General features: G+C 43.9%; 1 protein-coding gene across 3 annotated transcripts in view; it reads left to right on the top strand.

Moving 5' to 3' along the window:
* LOC128406251 (collagen alpha-1(I) chain-like) overlaps positions 1 to 27,005 on the top strand; it is a 91,171-nt gene that overhangs the window by 16,150 nt on the left and 48,016 nt on the right. For all 3 annotated transcript variants that reach the window (XM_053373469.1, XM_053373468.1, XM_053373467.1), the window contains exons 10-28: positions 156 to 200; positions 459 to 512; positions 1,842 to 1,886; positions 4,386 to 4,439; positions 5,389 to 5,433; positions 5,834 to 5,887; positions 6,297 to 6,341; positions 8,073 to 8,126; positions 14,147 to 14,191; positions 15,324 to 15,377; positions 16,897 to 17,004; positions 18,820 to 18,873; positions 19,627 to 19,680; positions 20,462 to 20,506; positions 21,923 to 21,976; positions 23,302 to 23,346; positions 23,705 to 23,758; positions 24,955 to 25,008; positions 25,360 to 25,413. In XM_053373469.1, the coding sequence (XP_053229444.1) occupies positions 156 to 200; positions 459 to 512; positions 1,842 to 1,886; positions 4,386 to 4,439; positions 5,389 to 5,433; positions 5,834 to 5,887; positions 6,297 to 6,341; positions 8,073 to 8,126; positions 14,147 to 14,191; positions 15,324 to 15,377; positions 16,897 to 17,004; positions 18,820 to 18,873; positions 19,627 to 19,680; positions 20,462 to 20,506; positions 21,923 to 21,976; positions 23,302 to 23,346; positions 23,705 to 23,758; positions 24,955 to 25,008; positions 25,360 to 25,413 (1,017 nt within the window). The remainder of the gene's footprint in view (positions 1 to 155; positions 201 to 458; positions 513 to 1,841; positions 1,887 to 4,385; positions 4,440 to 5,388; positions 5,434 to 5,833; positions 5,888 to 6,296; positions 6,342 to 8,072; positions 8,127 to 14,146; positions 14,192 to 15,323; positions 15,378 to 16,896; positions 17,005 to 18,819; positions 18,874 to 19,626; positions 19,681 to 20,461; positions 20,507 to 21,922; positions 21,977 to 23,301; positions 23,347 to 23,704; positions 23,759 to 24,954; positions 25,009 to 25,359; positions 25,414 to 27,005) is intronic.

Here is a 27,005-nt window from a genome sequence, read left to right as displayed (position 1 = left end):
TCAATACTTTCTGTACCAAGAAATGCAAACTGACAGTTAGATGATCCCAGTTGCCACTCCCAGTCACCAGTCTAGCTGCCGCATTCTGGCTTAGTTGTAGTAGGATGTTTGTATCCTTCATTGTATGTCATTTTTCATTTTATGTCATTTTTCAGGGGGTCAAAGGAGAATGCGGACCTTCTGGACCTGTTGGGCTCCAGGTAAGCAATTTGGCTGTATCACTTTGGCTATTTAATCTATCTTCACAGCAGGGATGGGCAACTTCTCATGGTTCCTTAAATCTTTAGCAGAGCAAATGTATTTTGTCAAGACCCCTGAGTCTGATAGTGATCTGGGCTTTTGTCCAGATGTTAGTGTGACTCTCGGGTTCAAAAAGGTTCCCTTCAGTGTCATTGTCATCAATAAATAACATCACCTCCAAATATTATTACATGACATTATAGAGGTTTGTCTTACAGGGTTTGATGGGCCCTAAAGGTCTTCATGGTTTTCAGGGTCTCCCTGGGCCAAAGGTGAGTGGTTCCTGCTCTGCTCCTTTAGTCCTCTGTTCTAAGCATGATACTTTTTTTGCAGCCCCTTTTCATTCTAAGCAATATGTACTGATATCACTGTTGCCCATTTGCCTGGTTAATTTTTTTATTTGATTTGATTTATATCCCACTTTGCCTTCAAAGAACTCAAGGTGGTATCCATGCTTTCCCCCTCTCTATTTTATTCTCACAACAACCCTGTGAGGTAGGTTAGACTAAGAGTTTGGGGCTGGTCCAAAGTCACCCATTGAGCTTTATGACTGAGTGGGGATTAGAAGCATGCTTTCCCAGGTCCTAGTCCAGCGCTCTAACCACTACACAACCCTGGCTTTCTGTTGTACAGGCCTTAGTGTTAGTGGTTTTCCATTGGCAAGAACATTGCTTAATTTTGCAGCAGTCTCCAGCCCTGACTGAGTTTCCTCTTGCAATGGCATAATGAAGTTTGGATTTCTTTTGTTTTTAATTTGTTTTCAAGCTTTCTAACCTGCCTCTCTGGCAAGATACTTAATAGGGATAAAAGCTGTGTTTACTCTAAACATATTATATTATATTATTTAAATATTATCTATGTATCCCTTCATAATTCAACAGAAATCTCTAGCTAGTTTTTTAATCCCAGCAAAAGGCAACATAAGCAAACAATACAAACTTCCTATTCACAATCCAGTAACTACTAATCATCACCATTCCACATTTTAAGTAAGATAATGAGTAAATAAATATCTCTAAACAATGCGCATTAATATTTTTTAAGCTCATGAGAGAAACAAAACATATACAAAACATAAAAATGTATCAACCTGCATCAAAATGCAGCTTAATTTATAATGTATCAGAGAGGATCTATATGAAAGGAATCAAAACTAAGCACTAGCAAAAATTGATTTATGTGCATAGGCATAGTCACTCTTGTTCTGCATGATGTGTTTTGCTTTTGCTAACTATAAAAATATCAGGCTAAGGGTCCATCCTCTACAGAATGCTGTGACCCTCCAGATGTTGCTGGACTATAACTCCCACTATTGGTTGTGCTGGCTCAAGCTACAGAGCGAAGGCCTGTAGCCCAGTGGCAGAACATCTGCATTGCACACAGAAGGTCCCAGGTTCAATCCCTGGCACCTCCAGGAAGGGCTGGGAAATATTCCCTGCTTGGAATCCTGGAGAGCCTCTGCCAGTCAGTGTAGACAATATTCAGCTAGATGAACCAATGTTCTGACTCTGTATAATGCAGCTTTCTAGATTCTCCATAAGACTGAAGAAGTTGTTGTTTAGGAAGGTAGTGTCTAATTTAAACATTTTATCCTGTTGTAGGGAGATGCCGGCTCCATGGGCTGTTCAGGACCTGCAGGGCCTGTGGTAATAATTTCACGTTTTCTTTAGTTACTTGTAAAATCCCTCTTGTGCTCATCCTGCCCCAGTGTTTTTCATTAACCTGTAAAATGTCAAAATAAAGCAACAATGCTTTTAATAAGTTACCCAAACAAGCAGGGATGATAGATAGAACAGCAAGCTTTCCTCCCTCACTGATTCCTTCTTGACTAATTACTTGTTAGTTGTTTTTCTCTCAGACTCTACTCCTTCCTCTTTCTTCTCCAGTTCAATTAGTGTTAGAGCTTCCTTTGTTAATCTCATGACTTCAGGATGGCCACATGCCAGTTTGTACTCATAATAGCCTTGTTTGCCATGAGTTTAAGTTTCTTCTGATTAAAATGATGGGGCTGTTGAGTCATGAGGAGGGTTGAAAAAATTATCTAGCCCAATTTCCAGACTCCGAGAATATCTACAATGCAGATTTAAGTACTGGTTGGATAATAAATTACTCTCCTTGAGGAATTATCGGAACTGTAATTTTGTGAATGATACAAATATTGTCTAGCAGTTTCCAGGATTCTTTGGGAGAAGCCATGACAGTAATCAGTCTGTAGTTCAGATCGTCCATTAGGACTTTCCTTGGCCATCACTTTATATGGGGCAAGTGTGGGAAGAACTTAAGAGCTTTGGACAGATGTAAAATAAGCAAATCCCATGCTGGAGATCATTAGGAAAGGAATTGAAAATAAAACTGCTGTTATAATGCCTTTATACAAATCTATGGTGGGACTACACTGTGTATGGTCCTAGTCACCTCAATTCAAAAAGGATACTGTAGAATTGGGAAAGATCCATAAAAGGATGGCCTATATGATCAAGAAGACAGAGAAGATCCCTTATGAGGAAAGTTCCCACTGCACATCACCAATTTAGCACTTTTGAGAATCAGTGGAATTCAGGAGGAGTCTCTATTTAGGCCAGAGGATTGGCCCTTGAAGGCTCTGAAGTTCTCTCAAGGGGGGTGGAGCTTGGAGAAGGGAGTATGGAGTTGCTGACATCATTCTGTCACAAGAAACAATGGAGTGTGGCTCCAGGAGTGAAGTCAAATTGTTGGAGAATCACAGTGCATGCTGTGGCTGCAGAGACTGGTAACTCATAATTGCTGCCTTCTGCAGCACCAAACTGGCAAGCCTGGGCAGTGTGTATGGAGGTCCTGGGCTGCCCAGACGACAAGACCCCATCTTGGTCTCATTGATGTGGTCCAATGGAAAGCAGAGCAATACATTTGGCACCATCTTGGCTGCAGGAGGCATACAAGGTGCCATCCAACCATCTTAGAGTCAGGATGCTGTCAGCAAGTCCCAGCTGGTTGCCCAGGAAAGTATAAAGACAAGGAAAAGTTTCTGTCTTTGAGCTCTTTGCTCTCCTACTTTTAAGGCTCACCGGGTTCTGGGAGATGGAGGGTCTGGAATGCTTTCTAATGACAATGTGTCAGCTGGGTGTTGTTCCGGCTCTCCCAGGATTTCCCAGCTTTTCTCCTCATCTGCCTCTGAGCTGCTACCTCCCTCAAACCCCTGTTGTAAAGCTACACTGTCTTCCTCTTTCTCCTCCCTGCAAGGGTCAGGATGGGGAGGCAATTTCTGTCCGTACGCCTTTGAACCGGTGCCAGTGACTGGGCTCAATAACTAGTACTGCCCTGACTGGGCTAGGTGACTGGAGCACTTCCAAAGACCTTCCGCTCCTGAAAAACAGGTCTCAGTGCACTGGACTCACAACTGTGCATTGTGAACACCATACTCAGCAGAGTATAAACAACACGGAAGAAAGCTGGGAAGCATAACTTCTTTTATTTCTAATAGCTACTGCAACTAAAACTACTGGCTTGCATGAGTGTTACAGCTCTCACTCAGCCATCTAGTCACTACATAGATAACACACAGACTCCACACAGAGTCAGGCAGGAGCAGAAGAAGCGAAGAGCAGTTTCCACACACCCCCTTTCTGAAAACATCATATCAGGAGGTTCTCACAATGGGAGGGGGTAAAAATATCAACAGTTTCCACCATTTCTTCTCTGCCCAGTCCCTGACACTTAGGGACTGCACTCTGGATTTGCATAGGATTTACTCCTTAGCCTTTTCTTCTCCCAAAGATGTCCCTCAAGGCAGCAGGTAGGAAGTATGGAGACAGAGACATAAAATGTTCCATTTCCTCCCAAACTTTGTTGGAGCAAATTGCTCACTCAGAGCTATCTCCAGTCCACTAACCTTTGCCCAGCCTTGCCTCAGGTCTTTCACTACTTTCATCATGGGGTCCAGCATTGTTTCAGAACATGACAATAATGCTCCTCATAGCTGTATGTTAATGCTTTTTGTTTTGTTTCATTTCATACATGTAAAAAAATGCTTGCCACAAAGTTTCCCTTTAGCAGAGTCCTCCAAATTTGCCTCAGGAGATATTTGCAGTCAAATAGCACCTGTCAATAAATATTTCTTAATTGCACAACAACAAATTCAGTCACCTTATCTGTGTTGGTGTTTATAGGGTGAGCTGGGGCAGCCAGGACTGACTGGAATGCAAGGAGTTAATGGCTCCCAGGTAAGTGTTCTGGGAATATTGAGGGGTGCAAATGCAAAATGCAAAATTCCATCCTCAGAGAAATTATTTGAACAGCAGTCAGGAGGGAGGTGAGGGGGGGTAAGTGGATGTAAGATTAACAAAAGAACAACATGCTGGACCAGGTCAATAGGTCATCTAGTCCAGCATCCTGTTCTCATAGTCCACAACCATATTCCTCAGTGGTAGACTTGTAAACAGGACCTGAGCACAAGAGCACTCTCCCCTCCTGTGCTTACCAGAAGCTGGTTTTCCGAAGCATTACTGCGTCCAATTAAAAATTCCACATTTTGACAAGTGTTAACAAACCATTAAGGTTCTCCACTCCTGATCTGCAACCTAAGTTGTCTGCATTCGTCTGCCCTTTGGCACATTGCAAAAACATTCATAACTCTGCTCCCTCCCTCCCTCTCTCTGTCTCTCTGTACGTGTTGAATATCTACAACTAGATTTCTTCATTAAAAGCAATGAAAGCCGAACATAGTTTCAGCTCTGCTTACCAGTTCTTGGGTTCTAAAGTAGCAACCAGCACTCTGCAAATGTTGAAAAACATCAACACAGCTGGTGCTGTCCTCTGAAAAAGGGAATGGGCTGTGAAATATTTCCATGTGAGAAGAGGGGTGGGGTGCAGAAACTGTGGCCCCTTCAGTTGTGGTTGGACTCCCAACTCCCAGTAGTCCCAGTCAGCATGGCTGATGGCCAGGATGACTTGGTAGTCCACCAACAATAGGGGAGGGGGGCAGAGGATCCCCATCCCTAGTTTAAAAGGTTTAGATTTTTTTTTAAAAAAAAGGATGAATACACCACTCTCACCAAGAGAAGGTTACTCAACCTAAAAGTATATGTATCTATGTATTATAATGTGACTGTGTGTGACCGAAAGTTGTTGTTGGTTTTTGTTTGTTTGTGTGTGTGTGTTTGTCTGCTTCAGGGAGAAACGGGGCCTTCAGGCCTGCCAGGCCCACCAGGCTCTCAGGTATGTACTCATTTCTGGAATTGCTATGGCAACAGAGCTGAAATGCCCAAGGGGTGTTGGTTTCGTGAGGCAGAAAAGGCAAAATACACCCTGCCCCCTTGTGTTCTGTTCTGTTTCTTCAGAAAGAAAATACTTAATCATGAACTAAATCATTGGGATAGAAAACACAAAGTTACAGGCAGCAGAAGAGTGGGTGGGTTTCACATTGAAATCTGTGGGGAATTAAAATTAAAAGGGATAAAGAAAATGAATGAACTGCTTCCAAATCATTTTTGAAAACAATAAAAAAAGTGCATGAATGGAGGAACCAAACAACAATTTTTCTCTCTCTCTCTCTTTCTTTTGCATACCCTTCATTTGGTCTTGTACCACATCTGGGACTTCCTTTCACTCTCTTTAGGGCCCACAAGGCTTAGAAGGGAGGCATGGGTCCAAAGGACTCAGGGGATTACAGGTGAGTGGTCCATACCTTCCTTAGAGACATGGGACACAATCCTCCAGATGTCTTGCTGCCTGGTGATCCTTTGAAACAATCTCTCCCCCCCCCTTTATTGCAAATAAAATAGAAATTTTAAAGCAGCATCAGTTCACATTAACAATGAGGATAATCCATCCATCCTAATTTAATCATCTATATTAATATAAACAGTCCTTATATCCAAACAGATGTGCAAACAAGATTGGTGGTTACAAGCTACATGTTCAAGTGTAGAAAGCACAGTGAGATCTTCACTGAAAAGTGTATGGTCAGTATTTATCCTTCTAGCCAGGTAGTATGTGGTTTTGTAACAGCTTGCAGGATCCACTTTTACTGTCCATCTGCTCATCCTCATGTCACGGTAAGATAATCATTTTCCTTTTAGGGTCGCTTTGGGAGAGAAGGACCCCCTGGAGCCAAGGGACACCCAGTAAGCACAATATCTTTTTCTTTCGCCTCTTGCCTTTTAAACAACCAAAGAGTTGCTCTTTGTCCCAGTAACTGATTGGCACCTTTTTCCATCTTCACAAAAATCATCAGTGAGGAAAGAAAAGAAGAACCACTGATGGTTAATATAGTCCATCTCCACTGCCCTGAAGCACAGTATCTTCTGCCTAACCAAGATCTTATGAGAACCTTTTTTATCCACTTTTCTTTCTCTTGAAGCTACTGTGAGAATAGGATGCTGGAATAGATTCACCATTAGCCTGACTCTCCTTCTGTTCCTTTATTATTTTTACTAAATTTATAAGAACATAAGCACATAAAAAGGGCACTGCTGGATCAGGTGAAAAGCTCATCTATTACAGCATTCTGTTCTCACTGTGGTGAACCAGATGTCCCATAGGATACCTACGGGACCGCCTCTCCTGGTATGCCCTGTGGAGGACCTTAAGGTCCACAAATGGCAACACTTTGGAGGTCCTGAGCCTCAAGGAGGTTAGATTGGTTTCAACTAGGGCCAGGGCCTTTTCAGTACTGGCCCCGACTTGGTGGAACGCTCTGTCACAAGAGACCAGGGCCCTGCAGGACTTGACATCTTTCCGCAGGGCCTGCAAGACAGAGCTGTTCTGTCTGGCCTTTGGTTTGGACTCAGTCTGACCCTTATGTTTCCCTCCCCTTATGGTTTTGATCTATGGGCTACTTTTAAAATGAGGCTGCATTTTAACCTGTATTTTAAATTGGGTTCCCCCCCCCATTATGTTTGTACTGTGATTTTATTGGTGTTAGCTGCCCTGAGCCCGGCTCTGGCTGGGGAGGGTGGGGTATAAATAAATTTATTATTATTATTATTATTATTATTATTATTATTATTATTAGGAAGCCCACAAGCTGGATTTCAGTGTGACAGCAGGTCATCATCCCCATGATTTCCAGCAACTGGTTTTGGGAGGCATATCATGTCTGACAATGGAGGTAGCACAATAGCTAGCATAACTAGTAGCCCTTTGATAGCCATATTATCCATGAATTTGTCTAATTCTCTTTTAAAGATGGTCCACATCAGTCACAGTCACTACACTTTGTGGGAGTAAATTACATAGCTTAATTAGTCCTCAAGGATTCAAAGAAGTGTGTAAAACAAGTTTGGATGGTTGTGTTCTTAAAGCCAAAAACATAAGAGTTCAGCTAGATTTGGTCCAGTATCCACACCTCCTAGTGGCCTACCAGATGCCTGCCAGAAGCCTGCAAGGCATGTGTAAATATAAGAGCACACTCGTGATTCCCAGAAACTGGTATCCAGAGGCATGTATCAGCAGTAGGGAACCTGTAGCCATCCAGATCCGGTTGGACTATAATTCCCACAAGCTCCTGCCAAGTATGGTGCGTAGTCAGGGATGGTGGGCGGTAAAGTCTAGCAACATCTGGAAGGCCACAGATTCTCCACTCCTGGTATAAATAATTAAATTCCAGTGCCAAAGGAATGAGAAATAAAACAGATGTGCAGCTGATGCAAAGGACTTTGCATGCAGGAGGTCTTGGGTTCCATCCCTGGCATCTCTGTGTAGGCATGGAAAACACCAGGGGAACTTCCAGCGTTGACAAAACTGAACTATTTAGGTCAGTGGTTTGACATCGTAAGATAGCTTCTTGTGTTTGTGTGTCCTGTTTTCTCCATGCTTGTAATCCCTAACATTATGCTTCCTTTGTCATGTTTCAGGGAGAAAGTGGTCTTTCTGGCCTTAGAGGGGTGCATGGACAAGACGGCCTAATGGTATGTGTTGAAATCTGCATGGAGGGGAATGGTGTGCTCCAAGCGTACTAGCTGTTCTCCTTTTACTTACTTATAAAATTATTCACGTACTGCTTTTTCATAAAAAGGAAATATCAAAAAATGTTTACAACAGTAGCACATAAAACATTAGAATAAAAACCATATCAAAGGTTAAAAATTGACATCAATTAACTATTGTGGGAAAGGTCTATTCTCAGTTGCCTGCATTGGCCCAGTAAAATAAAAAGTTTTCAGCAGGCGTTGTAAACGTTGAAACAGAAGGTGTTTGCTGAATCTCTGTTGGCAGAGTATCCTGCAGGATTGGGCTGATGACACTAAGGGCCTAGTTTCTTGTTCATAGAAGTAGACAGAGGCACAGGGTCTTCTGAATAACCTGTTTATTCAGCATTCATTTGATTTAATTCTGCAAAGCTTATGCAGTGAGACTGGGTAGGAGTGGTTTGTGAGTATATCCTACAATATATCATTGCTGCAGCAATAGTGCATTTATACTTGACTGTCAACACAACATTCTGCTTTATTAGTTGTTTCATAATGCTTCCCCAGTGTTATTGTGTTATTCCCGTCTGGAAGGGCCCTCTTCCATTATAGAGCAAGAAAAGAAAGAAAGAAAGAAAGAAAGAAAGAAAGAAAGAAAGAAAGAAAGAAAGAATCCTGTAAAATATTACAGGATTTCAGCAAGAAGCTATGCTTGGAAACGAAGATTTTAGCTCTTCTAGTACATAAAGGCAGGTTTGGGGCTCTGTGCCAGTCGCTGAAGCAGAATGGAATACTCCCTTTCATTCTACCTAATCAAAATAAGTGAGAGACAAACAATGTGGGGTTCTTATGTTGTTGTTTTTACTGAAAACTATTTGAGAAAGTATTTGATTCCCCCAGTATATAATTTCTGTTGCCCACCTTCTCTGCAACTGGTTGCCTCGGGTTAAACAAGTTTCTTAAACAATATAACAGGCATGCAAAATTCATTTGCAAAAAGCAAAAGTTAGACTAAGTAGATACGGATGAGGGACTGGAGCTCAATGATAGAGCATATGCAAAAAGTTCCAGGTTCAGTCCTTGACATCTCCAAAGACTTTTATCTGAAACCCTGGAGCACTGACCCAGGGGCAGAGACTGTGATGATGGGGGGGTTGTTCGGCGCTGCCACTAAGTGTAGACAATAATGAGTATATTATAAGGCAGTTTTCTGATGTTTCCTATTTAATCCACTCCTTTATTAAGAACATAAGAAAAGCCTGCTGGATCAGGCCAATGACCTGTTGCCAGTGAGAAAACCCACAAGCACCAGAGCACTCTCCCTTCCTGCAATTTCTAGCAACTGTCATTCAGAAGCTTTGATGCCTTTAAGAGTGGATACAGAGAATGAGCACCTTGTGAAGAGGGGTTGATAGTTAAACCACTCTGTTTAAAGTGGTATCATAGCTCTTTAAATGCATGACCTGAATATGGCCTTAGTCATGTCCATTAATTCCACTGAAAACGCATAGTCTCTCAGTTAACACGTGGTTGCAAAATGACTTTCTTCTCACTCTTGTTTTCTCTCTCTATTTTCTGGTCACATCTGCACCAAACATTTAAAAGCACATGCCGTCTCTCAAAGGACAGAGGCATAAGATGGGTGGGTCCAGGGGAGTTCAGGGTCCGGGTGCACTTTTGTGCTCGTGCCTTCCCATGTCTCTGTGAGGAGAATCAGAGCTTATAGGGTTAAACAGCTCAGAGTGAGCGTCCTGCCCACTGGGGGTGGTCTCCATCCAGCGATCTGTTCTTTGGTCTGTGTGAGACTGGTTTCGGTTTTAACCAATGCAGGGAGACAACATGCCGTCTCCGGAGTTTCTGATTTATTTCTGCTATACAGTGGTACCTCGGGATGCAAACAGGATCCGTTCCAGAGCCCTGTTCGCATCCTGAAGCAAACGCAACCCATGTCCACGTGTCTGCGTATGTGCGGGTCACGTTTCGCCACTTCCAAGTGTGATTTCATTTTGACCCCGAAGTAATGCGCTCCGTTACTTCCGGGTCGCCGCAGAGCGCAACCCGAAAATACTTAACTTGAAGCACATTTATCCTGAGGTATGACTGTAAAAATAAAGCTTCTTAGAATTAGACCAAGAAGCAGCATAGACTCTCTTTTCTGCATGCCGGCACACAGAGCACATGCTATCGTACGGCAAGCTGAGTGGCAATGGAAGCGCACCGGACAACCCCCCATCATCACAGTCTCTGCCTCTGGGTCAGCGCTGACCCGGGGGAGGAGAGCAGGAGAGTGAATAGCAATGATGCCACCCACCCTCCTTGGCTGTGGTGCACCTTGCACCCGGCCACAACAGCTACACCTCTGGGTCAGGCCTGACCCAGGGGCAGATAGCAGTTTGAGGGTGGGCAGCGGCTTCCCTACCCCTCTACCCCTGGACTGTGATGCTCAGGAAGTGCAGCTCTGCCACTGCGAAAGGATACTGAAAGCTGCAGCTTGCCTGTGACAGAGCTACAATTCCCTGTACCCTTAACAAACTACAGTTTCCAGGATTCTTTGGCAGAGGCCATGTGCATTACATGGAAGCCATGTATGGTGTGGCTGTAACTTCTGTTAAGTGGCTGAGTACCATGTTCCATTGGGGATCTGTCACAACATGCTTTGCCTTCAGAGGATGCTAGGTTCAATCCCCTCCATCCCTAGGTACGTCTGAGAACCTGGAAAGCTGCTGCAGTCAATGCAGTCAATACTGGGCCAGTGGTCTGACAGTGTCCTATGTTCCTGTGAGCAGTGCCAGATTTATGTACAGTGGACGCTCGGGTTGCGAATGTGATCCGCGCAGGATGCACGTTCGCAACCTGCAGCATTTGCAACCTGCATTGCCACGTCTGCGCACGTGCGGGTTGCGAATCGGCGCTTCTGCACATGCGCAAAGCACGATGTAGTGCTTCTGCGCATGCGAGAGCACCAAAACCCATTCCGGTACTTCCGGGTTCGGCGCGGTTTGCAATCTGAAAACACGCAACCTGAAGCATCTGTAACCCAAGCTATGACTGTATAAGCTAAAGAAGCTATAACTTAGAGCCCCACTCTCTTGGGGGGAGGGCAAAAAAATAAATAAAGGGAAAAAACACTGGATATACATTTCCAAAATATAAAATAAAAAAATAAAATAAAACCTACATACAGCAACAGTGTTTTGTGTTGTGTAGGCACTTTTGATGTAAGTAATGGGCCCCACCTACTATCCTGCTCCCTAAAATATCGCTGGTTTGCTCATTTTTATATAGAGGGTGCCTACATAAAATATGTATTTTATGATAAAATACATATTTTGTTATGTGCAAGTGGCTTTAGATACCTATTAGTTCCATAAATTACCATATAGCATATCTTCAACACAAAATACAGTGACAATTTGTTGTTGACAAAGGAAAGCTGGACATATAAAGGGCCCCATTACATTTAGTAGCTTAGGGCCTCATCAAACCTAAATCCGGCCCTGCCTGTGAGTGTATATGCTACAAGCATATACTTTGAAAAAAAACTTTTTCTGCCTCCAGCTAGACTCCCTCCCCTGGGCTAGAAATGAGTTCCCTTAGGAGTTTTGCATCACCATCAGGAGACTTAAGTGTGATTGATTAGGTGTAGATTTTGGGTGTTATTCCTCACCCACCCTTCCTTCCAGCTTGGGTCTGATGATGTTCTAACTCAGATCAGGTTCCTCAGGAATGTTCCCTGTTTCTGAACCCTTTCTTCCTCTGTTTCTGCTTCTTCTCTTGTCCATCAGCTGATCAAAGCCCCAAGGTGACAGATGCTTGACATTGAGAAATGAGGCTGCCCCATCTCACTTGCACAAACTGGTAGCTTGAATGTGGTAACAATTTTCCTCCAGGCATTTCCTCCTGCAGGGAAGGGGCCCCTGGAGCTCAGTGGTTCAGCAGCTCAATGGTTTAGCATCTGCTCTGCATGCATAAGGCCACAGGTTCAGTCCCCAGCATCTTCAAGTAGCACTGGGGATTATGTTGCAGGGAATGTCCAGAGAAGTGTAAATGCAATACTTAGGTACCTAAGTTGGACTAAAGCTGGACAATATATACTTGCAGCCCTCAAACAGTTTGAGGCCAAATCCATTGTGCAGCTTGTATATGGTGCCCAGTTAGGGCCCTTTGCCAATTGCACACCATTAGAACTGGTACAATCTAAACTGTTAAGATCAGCTGGACAAGTGCCCAAACACATCTCCAGTGCTACAATATGTTTCAAAACTGGATTCGTAAGAATTGAGGCTAGAGTATGGTTTGCCAGACTAAATTACTGGCTGAGACTATTCTTCCTCCCAAGTGGCCTTGCTCCCTTAACTATTAAGGACAGTTTCCAGATGACGTGGAAATGTGCAGTGATAAACGTACAGTGGTACCTCGGGTTGCATCCTTAATGGAACGTAAGATGCGACGGCGCATCTGCACATGCGCGGGTCACGTTTTGCCGCTTCCGCGCATGCATGTGACGTCATTTTGAGTGTCTGTGCATGTGTGAGCAGCGAAACCCGGAAGTGATGCACTCTGTTAATTCCGGGTTGCGGTGGAGCGCAACCTGAAAGTGCTCAACCTGAAGCACGTTCAACCCGAGGTATGACTGTAATAACAACTCTAGGCCTCACCCCACAGATCCTACTCAACATGGGGTATTAACAAGCCAAAAAAGCCCCATCAAACAGCACGTGGAAGATACAGAACACCAAGCAAATTTAGCCAGGTCCCTGAAATTTTTAATCAGTGAAATCAGAAGACACTTCACCTCCCAGAAGCCATATATAACCAAACTTGAAATTCCAAAATAAAGTTTGGTGCTGATACAAATCAATACTAATCAGAGGTTCTGCCCCCTCTAACAAAAGCCTGCACCCCTAGCAAAAATCCTGGCGATGCCCATGCCATGTCCCCCACCAGTTTTCCCGCAGATGGAGAGATGGTGATGATCTACCTGTTTTGTATGTGCTGATTTCTAGCGGTGAGCCGAAATGTTTCCCCAGTTAAATATCTTAAAGGCTGTCACATGAAAGAGGGAACATGCTTGTTTTCTCCTGCTCTGGTTGGTAGGACTAGAACCAATGGCTTCAAGTTACAAGAAAGGAGATTCCAACTAAACATTCAGGGGGAAATTCTGACAGTAAAACTGTTCAACAGTGGAACAGACTCCCCCGAGAAGTGGTGGACTCTCCTTCCTTGGAGGTTTTGAAGCAGAGGTTGGATGGCCATCTGTCAGGGATGCTTTAGCTGAGATTCCTGTACTGCAGGGGGTTGGACTAGAAGACCCTTGGGGTCCTTTCTAACTTCTATTAATTTTCCTGTACCATTAGTGCAGTAGCTCTCAAACTTCTTTCTCTGGGCACACTTTCAGAATAATAATTTACTCACGCCACACCAGTTTTTTATTGATAAGAAATACATTGGAAAGCAAAAAGAAGCAACTCCTAGCAGTGCTTGGTTTTGAAAAGATACTTATCCATATTCTGCAAAAAAATTTAAAAAATACTATACTGTACTGAAATGTTTAAATGTTTATTTGATTGTCAATGAATCTTCCCACCACATTGCCATCCTCTCCTGCCACAACAATATGGCACACCACACCTTTTGAGAACCAATGCATTAGCAGGTGGCAAAGTTCCTGAGGGTAATCATTTTTTGTGGTCCTGCTGAACTATTCATAGGGAGGCAAGACTGTTCTCTCCACAGCTGACAGCTAATATTGGTCATTCTCAGGTGTCTTTGGGGAGGGGGAAGGGAGGCTGCCATTCCCAGAGAACACAGTGCCCAACAAAATATATGGTAACAGGATGAAGGGTATCCCCCAAATTTCAGAGCATTTAAATCTTCTTGGATAATTTCCAGCTCAGTCTTATAGCTTTCATGTGTTTTATTGTGGAAAGGAGGGGATGAAGGGAAAGTGAGGGCAAGATTCCGTGTCTTAAAGTTTCTTTGGCTTTTTTATAAAAAAATACCTTTTGTCTCTATTTAAGGGGTTGACCGGGAGCCAGGGCCCTCAAGGACCCCCTGGGGACCATGTAAGTGGCTTTGCTTTCTCCACCTGAAATAAATGTTCAGTGAAGTGAAAGTAATAGCAATGGACAGAGCACTCTGTTTCTGATTAATGTCAGTGTCACATGTGTTCAGTGCTAAATCCATCCTGTCCTGTTTCCACCTCAGTCTTCTTTTTTAAAACAAAAGACATGAAAATCGGCATCAACTTTTATCAACTTCCCTACCCATCACAAGATATTAATTTTTGTATATGTTATCCCTAAAATATGCATTTATACACACATAATTTTATCCTAAAATATGCATTTTATTGAAGCCAAGGAGCAATGATATCATTCTGATTCATCTGGGATAGGGAGGCAGGAATCTGTCAATTTCATTTTTTCTCAGATCCCCATTTTTCCAATCTTCAACTCAATTTCCTACATTTCAGGATCAGTATGCAATTTGGTGGTCCTCCCCGCCCCCCACTAAATTTTGTCAGTATTTGAAAAGTTCCATCTTAACCCCAAAGAAATGGCTTGGTTGAAAATTCAGCCCCACTGAGGAATAGACCAGGTATAGGCAAACTTGGCCCTCCAGATGTTTTGGGACTACAACTCCCATAATCCCCATCTAACAGGACCAGTGGTCAGGGATGATGGGAGTTGTAGTCCCAAAACATCTGGAGGGCCAAGTTTGCCTATGCCTGGAATAAACAAAGAGGAGAGTGCAATTCAAAAGATTGATTTGCCGAGGCATGAATGGGGCCTCTCAGCCTGGCCCTCAGCCCTCTCCCTATATTTCACACCCATCTCCTCATGAATCTGCCCAACACCCTTCATGATGCTTCAGTCTGTCAGATGTAATGCATTCTTGAACCCTAGTGATGCCTCTTGCTTGCTTGCCTGGATGAAGCCTGGAGAGAGGTGTATGCACACATGGATGCTACTGACTTTTCTGTGACTGGAATGTACAAAAGTATGAGTTGCATTTGCTATTCCACCCATTTTTTTTACTCTTGCCCCTTCCACCACTGGCCTGGAAGGTTGACCCCAAGGGGCTGGAGCCTTTGAGTTGAAAAAGGGCTCCCCAGTCCTTCACTAAAGGCTGACCAGGTCGTGCTACTACTGCCTGTTCTCAATGACCCTCTCATTTTAACCTCTACTCTTCCAGGGGAGCAAAGGACCAAAGGGAATAAAAGGGGATCTGGGACCCAAAGGTGACCAGGTATGGTAACATCTCATGCCCGGGGATGTGTAGCAGTTATTCCAGTGCAAGGTTCCCTTTCTGATATTGTTGCATGCTCCCTATTCTCCTGAGCAAGAAACAAATGCATTGTACGCTGAAAGTATCCGATTCCTGTCCTCAGCCAGCTGAAGAAAGGCCTCTGCTTGGGTCCCTGGAGAACAGCTATAAGTCACAGTGGTGGCTGGTGCCCATTGGGACTGGTAGGATGCCAGGCAGGGAAACCAATAGTAGGTGGTGCCAGAGCCAATGATTGGCAGAACCACCGCTTCACTAGTTGTAAGTGGCAGGCAGGTGAGAGCAGACTGAGGATGGTAGGGCTTTGCCAGCCTCTACTGAAGAGTCTCCAATCCTGGGCTAGGTAGACAAAAATTATATGACCTGATGTAAGGCAGGCAGGGGCATACCTAATGGTTGTGTAAGTTGCCCCCCCAATGGTGCAGGCACAGGGGGAAAGAAAAATTATATATCTCCCCCTTGTTCGGAGTGGCTAGCAGCCCACCCACCCATCTGTGTGCTCCCCAGGCCACACTTCTGTTGCTCTGGGTGGCCAGTCAAGGCACACAGAATCCTCTGGGTGCCTCAGCAGAGGCATCTGGTCACTGCCGTGGGCTGTTGCAACAGCAGGAGGCCCTCCCCAGTTGGCCGGCAGTGCTATTAGAAGTGTAAGCGGAGTGCCCAGCAGGGCTCAGAGGGAAGAATGACAGAGAGAGTGGCTGAGAGTTGCAGAAAGAGAAAAAAGGAAGGGAGGGAAAGAGGAGGCAGAAGGAAAAGCAGCGAGTGCAGGGAGGGAGGGAGACAGGCAGACAGATCGACCATTAGAGGAGGAGGAAGTGGAGGATATGGAAGAGGAACACAGCAGACCCAACCCTGATGGTCACAGAGGAAGAAGAAGAAGAAGAAGAAGAAGAAGAAGAAGAAGAAGGAGGAGGAGGAGGAGGAGGAGGAGGAGGAGGAGGAGGAGGAGGAGGAGGAGGAGTTTGGATTTGATATCCTGCTTTATTACTACCTGAAGGAGTCTCAAAGCGAGAGGAAGTCACTGGTGGAGTGAAAAAGGCAACAAAAGCTAACTTTTTGAGTTTCTGGTCTATGGTCTCTCCTGGCTTCACTGGTGCTGATACAGTTCCTTGCCAAGGGCGCAAGGAAGCCTAGGTATGCCTCCAAAGGCAGCATAATGATTGCTGCTGCTGCTACCAATACAGCATGGATGTTTTGCACATGAGCCATACATTTAGGATGAAGCAAATGAATGGTATAGTTCAGAGGCAGACTTTGGTAATATGGCACCGTGAGCAAGGACAGAATTGCCCCCCTCCCCTATTTCTTATTTTCACAATTCCTTTTGGTACAGCTGCTATTATTTTGCATCCCCTCAGCTCAGCACCCTGTGGGGAGGGGACTGCCTACACTGCCCTAAATCTGGCACTGTATAGTTAGATATAATCCTGATGTTCCTAAAGCTCCACAAATGATTTAGGTCTCCCAATTTCTTCTTTTTCAGGGTACGTTTGGCCTCCAAGGGACCAGGGGACTTCCAGGGGTTCGAGGTGCTTCAGGGCTTCCAGGGTTTCCAGGGGCCAAAGGAGTAGCTGGACCTCAGGGACCTGAAGTAAGGAAGGGTTTTTTTTGTTTTGTTTTATTAAGTTTTTAACCCTCCCAGGGCAGCAAGCAACAAAGCAGCAAAATCATTTCATTTTTACAGTGGTACCTCGCAAGACGAACGCCTCGGAAGACAAAAAACTCGCTAGACGAAGGAGTTTTTCGTTTTCTTAGCCGCTTCGCAAGACGCATTTCCCTATGGGCTTGCTTCGCAAAATGAAGCTTGCCCCGCAAGCTCCAGGGATAGCGGGGAAGCACAGCACGTCTTCCCCGCTGTCCCCGGACCCCTTTTGAACCAAGGGGCGGCAACGGGGAGAAGTGATCTTCTCCCCTCCGCCCCTTCCCTTGCTTTAAAACAGGTCCGGGGACAGAGGGGAAGGCGCGCAACGCTTCCCCTCTGTCCCTAGACGGTCTCCATAGGAACGCATTGATTGATCGGAAACCATGCTTCGCAAGACGAAAAACTCGCAAGAAGAAAAAACTTTTTTAAGAAAAGCATTTAAAAACCACTGAACATGCTTAAAAGCAATCTAATATATCTCCACAGCTAATCAAGATTGCAAGGAACACTATATTTCAGTAACAGCCAAATCTATTTAAGAAGTTCTGGAAGGGGAGCCATACTCATCTGCTTGCAGCAAAAGTATTGTGGAACCAAATATATATATATATTTGCCCTGCCATTGGCCATGCTGATGGGCACTGATGGGAGTTGTAGTTCAGCAACATCTGGAGGACCATAGGTTCCTCCACACCTGCTTAAGATTCCCAGGGATTTATTTGCCACAGAAGCTTGCGTGGTCTAGAGACCCCAGAGTCGGCCACGACTGGACCTAATGGTCAGGGGTTCCTTTACATTTACCTTTGCATCTAGGGCTGAGGGAAAAACACAGAGAACTAAAGTTAAGACTCGAAAAAATGAGCAAGTGATAGAAACTGAAATTGACAGATTTGCTCATCCATACTTTCAGCACAATCCTAACTCAATCTTAACTCAAGGGTGAGTCCTAGTGGACTTAAGTGGGGCTTACTTCCAGGTAAGTGGAGTCAGGATTGCAGCTTTAGTTGCTACCTGGTGCTCAATCCTTTGCTTTCTCCCATGCATCTCCCATATATTCACAGAGAATAACAATGACATAAGAGGTCCCCCTATTGGTGACTTTCAGGGGATTCAAGAAATCAAGGTACACACACACACACACACACACAGCCTTACTGCTTCCACATACCTGAGCTAAAATGTTTGGTCCCTAATTTGCAAAATTAATATATTCATATATTCATAACTGGAAGAACAAGAGAGTCCTGCAACAAAATGTTGCAGTGTATTCTAACGTCCTGAAAGGGATGCTGATATTCAGGGTCCTGACCAATCTGCAAGCCAGCCATTTAAAGGCAAGCCTACCTACTTTTCACTTCCAAAACCAATGCACCAATCACACCCATGAAATTTGCACTTCTCTGAATTTTGCAGTTCGGTTCTCCAGCAAAGTAACATGTACCGACAAATGAATTTGCTAGTGTAAAGCATGCATTTAAATGTGTTCTAGTTAGTAAATACGTCTATTAGGAAAAAATCATACAAAAATATGTTTGAGAGAAATTTTCCACTCAAAGGCTGGTGAATTTTCCTATGGGCTTTTTTTTTTTTTTTAGTGCAAATCAATATGTAGAGAACTGAACTTAAGATGGAGGCAGGGGGAGAGAAATCAAAATGGGCAGGTTTGCCCATCCTTAGTCTGAGCTACTTTCCATCCAGTCCAAATAAGCTGTTCCAACGTGGTTTGCGGTGATGAGTGTTGACTGAATCTTTTTGCCATTCCAGGGAGAGGAAGGGCAACTTGGTCCCCCTGGTCAAAATGGCACAGAAGGTGCAAAGGTTAGTCTAAACCTCTGTTGTTATCTGTGCTCTTGCTTAATAGTTATAATAAATCCTTCCTTAGCAGGTTCCTGAGACTGCTTGCTGGAATTGGACCCTTGCCAGGGACTCAAGTGTGTGGTCTTGAGCAGGTTTGACCCTTGATCTGTTTTCCATTAGCAAAAGGAGGATAGCAGTGAACAGGGTTGCTGTGACGTCAGATGAGCCGCTCCAGGGAAATCATTCCAGAAGCTCGGAGCCATGGCAGAAAAGGCCCATTCTTTTTTTAAAATAAATTTTTTATTAGGAATTACAACATAACATTTTATCATTTTATCAATAAAACATATCATCCTCATCCCCCCCCCATTTTCCCCTCCCCCTCCCCAAAATATAAAAACCCCACCCTTCTACACACCCCTCCCCAGGCTTCCCTCAGTTCCTCTCTCTGGTTTTTCCATACTTCTAATTCTCTGCATGTTATAAAATCGTAAAAATCCTCAACCTATCTGTCTATATGTTGTTAATAATAAATTTGTGAAAGTTTATTCAAAACCTGCCAAGGAGTCCAGTTCATTTTGTTGTTTCTTTAAATACTTTGTAAAAGGTTCCCATTCTTCTTTTTAATACTAATGATATATATCTTTTAAATCAAGAGATCTGAGTGTTGATCTTCTGGCTCTAACCTGGCATTTAGTCCTGACTTAAAAGGGGGGGGGTCTGTAAGGAATTCAACTTTGCATGAAATAACAGAATTTTCTCTCTAATCCACAGGGCAATCGGGGTCCAGATGGTGCAAAAGGAAGGCCAGGACAACGAGGAAAGCGGGTATGTCTCATGCCTGAAGTACCTAATTTTCCCTCAGGGCGGGGGAGGGTTTCACACAAAGAGTTAGTGGGAATGTTGAAAATATGTGAGGGATTTCAGGTATTGCTTTCACTCTGGTTTTACAAGTAATGTGCCCTACATAGCACAGGCGCTTTCTCCCACCAAATCAGGCTTGAGAATTTATGGCAGGGGCATAGCTGTCAACTTTCCCCTTTTCTTGCAAGGAATCCTATTCGGAATAAGGGAATTTCCCTTTCATAAAGGGAAATGTTGACAGCTATGGGTAAGGGTGAGGGGACCAGAGGACCTGGTGTGGGCAGCGGGAGTGGGTTGACTGCAATCCTCCAGGCCTCTTTGTAGCTTTCAGGATTCTCCCTAGTTAACACCGCACACGGGCCCTACTTTGAAACCACCTTTAGTGTTTTTATTTCTGACTAGAATATGCCCTTGGACTCTGATCAAGACCCTTCACCATCCTGGTTGTCCTCTTCTTGACATCCTCCCAATAGCCAATGTCCTTCTTAAAAATGTGGTGCCCATGTCTCGACAAAGTACTCCAGATATGTGATGTTCCCTCCAATGAAAGAATGAAAGAAACTGAGATTACAATCAAATACCAACACCAGTATTCTTGTGTTTGGTGGAACATTTTGTGTTGACTAATACCCAAACAGCAATGCATTCGTGGCTCAAGAGCACATGGAATCAGCAGCTCTCTGGGTATGTTGACTGATTAATGAGGAAAAAGACTTTCTTCAGACCACTTTTGGTTTCTCTCCAGGGCCGGATGGGCCAGCATGGGCTTGTTGGAATGCCAGGACCCCCAGTAAGTTATAGGATTCTTATTGTGACTAGCCTCAAACATGCCAACTTTGCTACTGAGGTTCAGAGAACAGTGAATGACAAGGGAGAAAACCTTTTCAGTGGTGGCTCCCCATCTGTGGAATGCTCTCCCCATAGAGGACTGCCTGGTGCTGTCGTTTGTCCTTCTTTTGGCACCAGATGGCAAAATATCTGAATGTCATAATATCTCTTAGACTTGCAGTGTTTGTAAGTGTTGTGAAGGATGGGGTGATATAAAAAATCAATCCTCCAGCCAGACTGGCAATATCCCCTCACTCACACAGTTTAGGATATTCCTGCATTCTTCAGCAGAGGTTCTTTTCATTCAGCAAAGTGAGTGGCTAATGTATATGTCAAACAAAGCTTTAAATTAAAGAAAACTGTAACACAATAGCATACTGTCTGAGAGAAACTAAAACAGCATCATGAGGCAAGAATGAAGCAAGAGTGACAGTTGATCTCTCTAACTGAACACCTGAAGGGAGGGGCCAATTCCAGAGCATAATACACAAGCCCTGCCCACCAGATGCCAGACATTCTACTATTCAAATTAGGCCCCAGTGTTTTTCTAACAGTTAGCTCTTGACACCTTTGTTAATCTAAGACAGCGATTATTTGTGTGTTTTTAGTACATATGATTTTTTTAATTGAAATTTTGTAAAGTAAAAAAAAAAAAGGAACAGAACTGATTTGGTACCATAACATAGTACTTAAAGTGACAGCATGTGCAGTAGAAAAGCTATCATAAAACACAGGTACACTTTAAGGCGGAGGAAAATTATAAACAGTTATCTTTAACTAGTATGTATATAACTCCTCCCCATCATTATATGGCTTGATGGAGGTTGTAGTAAATGTCCTTCTTTGTTAGCATATGATGTAAATGGCTACCATATTACATCAAGTTTACCTTTCTTAGCAATTTCTCTAGCTACTCAATTTGATATGCCTTCTGGCGGTTCCCTCATTGCGAGAAGTGAGGTTACAGGAAACCAGACAGAGGGCCTTCTCAGTAGTGGCGCCCACCCTGTGGAACGCCCTCCCTTCAGGTGTGAAGGAAATAAGTAGCTATCTTATCTTTACAAAACATCAGAAGGCAGCCCTGTTTAGGGAAGTTTTTAATATTTAATGCTGTATTGTTTTTAACACTTGATTGGAAGCTGCCCAGAGTGGCTGGGGAAACTCAGCCAGATGGGCAGGGTATAAATAATAAATTATTAGTATTGTTGTTGTTGTTGTTGTTGCTGCTGTTAGTGTGTGTGTCTGGTGTTTTGTACTTCCCTTTAATGGTTGGCTGGCTGTAAATAAATATTTGATTGATTGATTTGCTTTAAACACTCTGCAAAACTTAAGTAATATTGTTATGCATACTCTGCTCCCTTCCATACATTTCTTCCAGGGCTTGCGAGGCGTTCCTGGGATTGATGGTCCAGAAGGAAAGCCTGGTACACAGGTTCCCATTCTATACTACCTACTTTGCTATCCTTTTGACTTGATCTGGCCCTTGCTGTGCTAGGCAGGATCTGGGGTTCATTTGCTTGAATAAGGGTGGATGGTCTGTATCCAGCCCAAGTCAATTCCATGCGTATTCATTCGTAAGTCCATTCTGTATCAATCGGCACTTTGAAAAAAAGTAAAGAAAGTTTGTTTTTTTCCAGCCAAGGTATACTCAAAGTAGGAAATCCATTTGAATTAATGCACCTAAGTTAGTCATGCCCATTAACTTCAGTGGGTCTTCTCTGACTATGACTAATACCGAATGTAACCCATTTTTTAAGAAAGCATTTCCCCCACAAAATACACATTTTTGTATGGTAAGAGTAGCTCCACCCACGTTTTGCCTCTGGCCCTGTCTGCCACTAGCATATGACCGTTGGAAGGCTGTCCATCAAGGAATGAAAAAGATTCCATACCTCCTGCTCGCACCTCTAGCAGCAGTGCATTTCCCCCAGTAATTTTGGAACTTGCATCTAGTTACAGTACATTTTAAATTGCTTTGGGGTGCCACATGAGAAACCATTAATAAATGAAATATAAAATGCTGTTGCTGTTCTTAAGCATCCCTGCATAGCTTCTGCCCTTGGGTGGTAGGTCGGAATGTGGAATGGACGTCTTGATGCCATCTTAGCAGCAGAACATCTCTCTGCATACAGAAAGTCCCAGGTTCAGTCCCTGACATCATATCCAGATAGGATTGGGAATGACCCCTGCCTGAAACCCTGGAGAGCAGATGCCAGTCAGTGTAGACAATATTGAGCTAGATAGACTCATGGCATGATTCAGTCTAAGGCAGCTTCCTATGTTCAGTGGCAGACCTACGTCTCGCGGCCCTGAAGCTTGAACTGTTATAGGGGCCCCTTCGCAACCACCATCAAGGTCTGGGTAACCATCATTATCTTCTTCAACGTGTTTGTTTACAACAGTCTTTACAACATCTGGGCTACTGACTTGTTGAAATATATGCAGACACACAAAACAATCAATTTTCAGTCATGCAACTCAAATAAACCATTAGACCAGGCTTCCTCAACCTCGGCCCTCCAGATGTTTTGAGACTGCAGTTCCCATCATCCCTGACCACTGGTCCTGCTAGCTAGGGATCATGGGAGTTGTAGGCAAAAAAAAATCTGGAGGGCCGAGGTTGAGGAAGCCTGCACTAGACCCATTTTTTTTTTTAAAAACGGGGCCCTCTGAGATTTGGGGCCCTTCATTAGTTTCATAGTAGATCCACCCCTGCCTATGTTCCTATCCTTAACATTGTTTTAACTTATCCTGCAGGGTGTTGGTGGTGCTGTGGGGAGCTCTGATCAACACGGTCCGATTGTGAGTAGAATGCTGAATAGATTAACCATCCTGAGAGGGAGGGAGGAAAAGACCACCCCCGGGCACTGCTCCAGCTTGACTTTTCACCCCCCCCCCCCCGCCCCAGTATGATCTACCATCACCGGCCCCATGACGTTTTCATATGTTAACATTGCTTATTCTGTTCTACTTCACTTGTCGCAAGGGCAGGACATAGTGATCACTGCTTCATCCCCATCACCTAAATTGGTATTGCATGCAGTGGATCCACAGCTAGCTGCCAGCTATCTTTTCTGCCCTTTGTCCATCAGTAACAAAACTTCTCTCCTGCTGCTAGTAATGTCTGCAGTGTTTTTATTTGTTCTCCTTCTATTTTCAGGGCTTTGTGGGCTTTCAAGGTGACAGGGGACATGATGGACCTCCTGGATCAATGGTAAATAGAGTCTCCTACTGTGTGTGGATACAGAAATGCACTAATGCTCTCTGAAGTTTGCCTATGGGAAATGAAGCATTAAGTTTATTATGTTTATTATTATCATTATCATTATCATTATCGTTATCATTATGATATACCACCTTTCCTCCCAGGAGCTCAAGGTGGTATACATGGTGCTCCCCCCCCTCAATTTTACCTTCACAAGAACCTGTAAGGTAGGTTAGGTTAAGAGACGGTGACTGGCCCAAGGTCACCCATTGAGCTTCATGGCTGAACGGAGATTTGAATTCAGGTCTCCAGTGTCCTAGCCCAACATCCTAACCACTATGCCACACTGTAGCCAATAGAAGAGGTTGTGGTGTGTGCTTGGTTGCAGTTTTTGTATGGTGTCCCAACAGCTTTTCTGTTTTCAATGTGCCCATGATCCCTAAAAGTGTGATGAGCTTTGTACTGGTGGGGGGAACTGTGCAGAGTCAAAATCTGAGGGTTGTAGAGGGGACCTCCCCAACTTTGCTGGCTCTCTTCAGGGGATAGACCCTCTTCTCCACTCTTCGATGGTACCCCTAGAAGGTACCCCTAGAAGGTTTCCATCTCTACAAAAAGTAATGAAGCTGCTCCATTAGTTTTGTTGCCAGTACCACACCCAATTTAAGGTGTTAACACTGACCTGAAGAAACACATTTGGCCTCAAATGGCAGAAGGAGCACCTTCTCTCATCTTAAACTGCCCAGGTGTTAGGATCAGCAGCGTAGGTCCCATTTGTAGTTTTGCCACACGCTTTGCTTTGAAGGATGGTGGCACACAAAAGGGCCTTATTTTCAGTGGCCCCCCACATGGTGGTATGATCTCTCCTCTGTAGCGTATTCTGCACCATCACTTGCATGCTGTACAATGATCGGTTAGAAGATGGACCTCTTTACCCAGACCTTTGTTTGAGTAGTCTTCTCTCCACCGTTGTTACTGTGCTGAGTGGTGAATGTGTTGCCCAGGAATCCTGCAAAACTAGAGCTGGCACCGGTGACAGTTCATTGGTGCTCCCAGTGTTATGCATCACCAAAGTCAGCAGGTAGTTTTTCATTGCTTGGAAAGCCCGATTGCTTGGCTAAGCCCCAGATTATGCCCTCTGGAGAAAAACTTCCATCTATTAATTATCCAGCCTAGCACTTGTTTTGATGACTTCTCTTTCTGAACAGGGCTGTCCCGGAAAAACAGGGGTCAACGGAGAACCAGGTTCACCAGGACTGAGGGTAAGAGCTGATAAAAATAGATTAAATCTATTCAGATTTTATTCTCTCTGTATTATTTTGTCACACCCTTCATCCCAAAGGACAGTGCAATTAGACCAGGTAAAAACAGTTAACAATAAATTTCTAAAAGCAGTTAAACACCAGTTGATAACTTCTAAAAGCAATCACTTTCTATCAAATCTAATAATTTCAGGGCTGTCATGAGCAGTACCTTTTATTTTTCAAAATGCCTGGACACATAGGAATGTTTTAAAATTCCTTCTATGAAAGTTATTAATGCAGAAACTAACAATGATTCAAGACAGTGATTTGAGTTTCTGGGTTTGTCTTTTTTTTCCCTTCCCATTCCAGGGCCTTCCTGGCAAACCTGGTCTAGAGGGGCTGCAAGGGATTGTTGGCATCAACGTAAGTGATGGCTCTTATCCAGTGAAGGGATGAGAGACATTAAGTTCACTCCACATTTAAATGGGAGCTTACCTAATTTGCACTTTCACCAGCTGAACCACAGCCATTCTTCGAAATTCACACTTCTCTGAATTTTGTGGTTCAGTTCTCTAGCCAAGTAATGGGCAGAAAAATGTATGCATTGGGGGTAAAGGTAAAGGTAAAGGGACCCCTGACCATTAGGTCCAGTCATGGCCGACTCTGGGGTTGCGGCGCTCATCTCGCTTTATTGGCCAAGGGAGCTGGCGTACAGCTTCCAGGTCATGTGGCCAGCATGACTAAGCTGCTTCTGGCGAACCAGAGCAGCGCACGGAAACGCCGTTTACCTTCCCGCCGGAGTGGTACCTATTTATCTACTTGCACTTTGACGTGTTTTCAAACTGTTAGGTTGGCAGGAGCTGGGACCGAGCAATGGGAGCTCACCCCGTTGTGGGGATTCGAACCGCCGACCTTCTGATCGGCAAATCCTAGGCTCTGTAGTTTAACACACAGCACCACCCGTGTCTCTATGCATTGGGGGTAAAGCATGCATAAATCAAGCAAAAATAACTTTTAAAAGCACACCAGGTTATGCCCAACTACATTTTACTGAGAGTACACCTGCTAAAATCAATGGACCTAAGTTAGGTCCAGTGTGTTGGGTTGCACTGGATACAACCTATAATATTAGGGGAAATTGCTTAATATACATAGTCTTGCAGAGCAAGATTGCATACACTAAAAAGTGTTTATTAGGAGAAAATTGCACTGGAAGGCTGATGAATTTTTGTGAGGACTTTTTATATCACAAGCTGATGTAAAATGGTGGCACGCTGAACTTACGATTGGAGAAATGAGAAACTGAAATTGATATATTTGCCCATACTTACTCCAGAGTGGGGAAGATGGATCAACCTATTTCCCTTCTGACTTAGTTCTGCATGTACTCAGTCATGGCCTACTTTCCCGCTGTATGCATGTTTCTTTTGTAAACTGTATGTGTACACACAAAATCATGTTTAAGACATTTGCACTTCTTCTTAAAGCACACTTTTTGTTATACATTTCTTTTCCTATAATACATTCCTCTGTATGCTCCCGAGTGCAATTTCTCCTAGGCATGCATTTGTGTAAGCATTAGTTTAAAAAACTATTTTAAAAACTGTACCACAAACTTCAGAGAAGTCAGTTGGTAGTCAACCTCCAGTCCTCCTGTGCCCAAGACCAGCAGACTAGGAGTTCCCTTTAGGTTGTGGACCAAAAGAAGTTCTGCTTCATCCTTAGAAAGGAGGAGACCTGACCTGTGACAAGTGAGGTGGGCCACCTGGAACATTCCCTTCCCATCAATTCTTAGAACACCTTTTTGGAGTCATAGTATTAGGAATCATAGGATCATAGGATTGTTGAGTTGTAAGTAACCCTAAGCGCTATATAGTCCAACCCTCTGCAATACAGGAATCACAGCTTCAGAACCCCTGACAGATGACCATCCAACCTGTTTAAAAACGTCTAATGAAGGGGAGTCCACCACCTTCTGAAGGAGTCTGTTCTGCTGTTGATCAGCTCTTACCATT

This window comes from Podarcis raffonei, chromosome Z, assembly GCF_027172205.1.
Source record: "Podarcis raffonei isolate rPodRaf1 chromosome Z, rPodRaf1.pri, whole genome shotgun sequence".
NCBI lineage: Eukaryota > Metazoa > Chordata > Lepidosauria > Squamata > Lacertidae > Podarcis > Podarcis raffonei.
The sequence above is the reverse complement of the archived record's forward strand: the minus strand, read 5'-3'. Positions and strand labels throughout refer to the sequence as shown.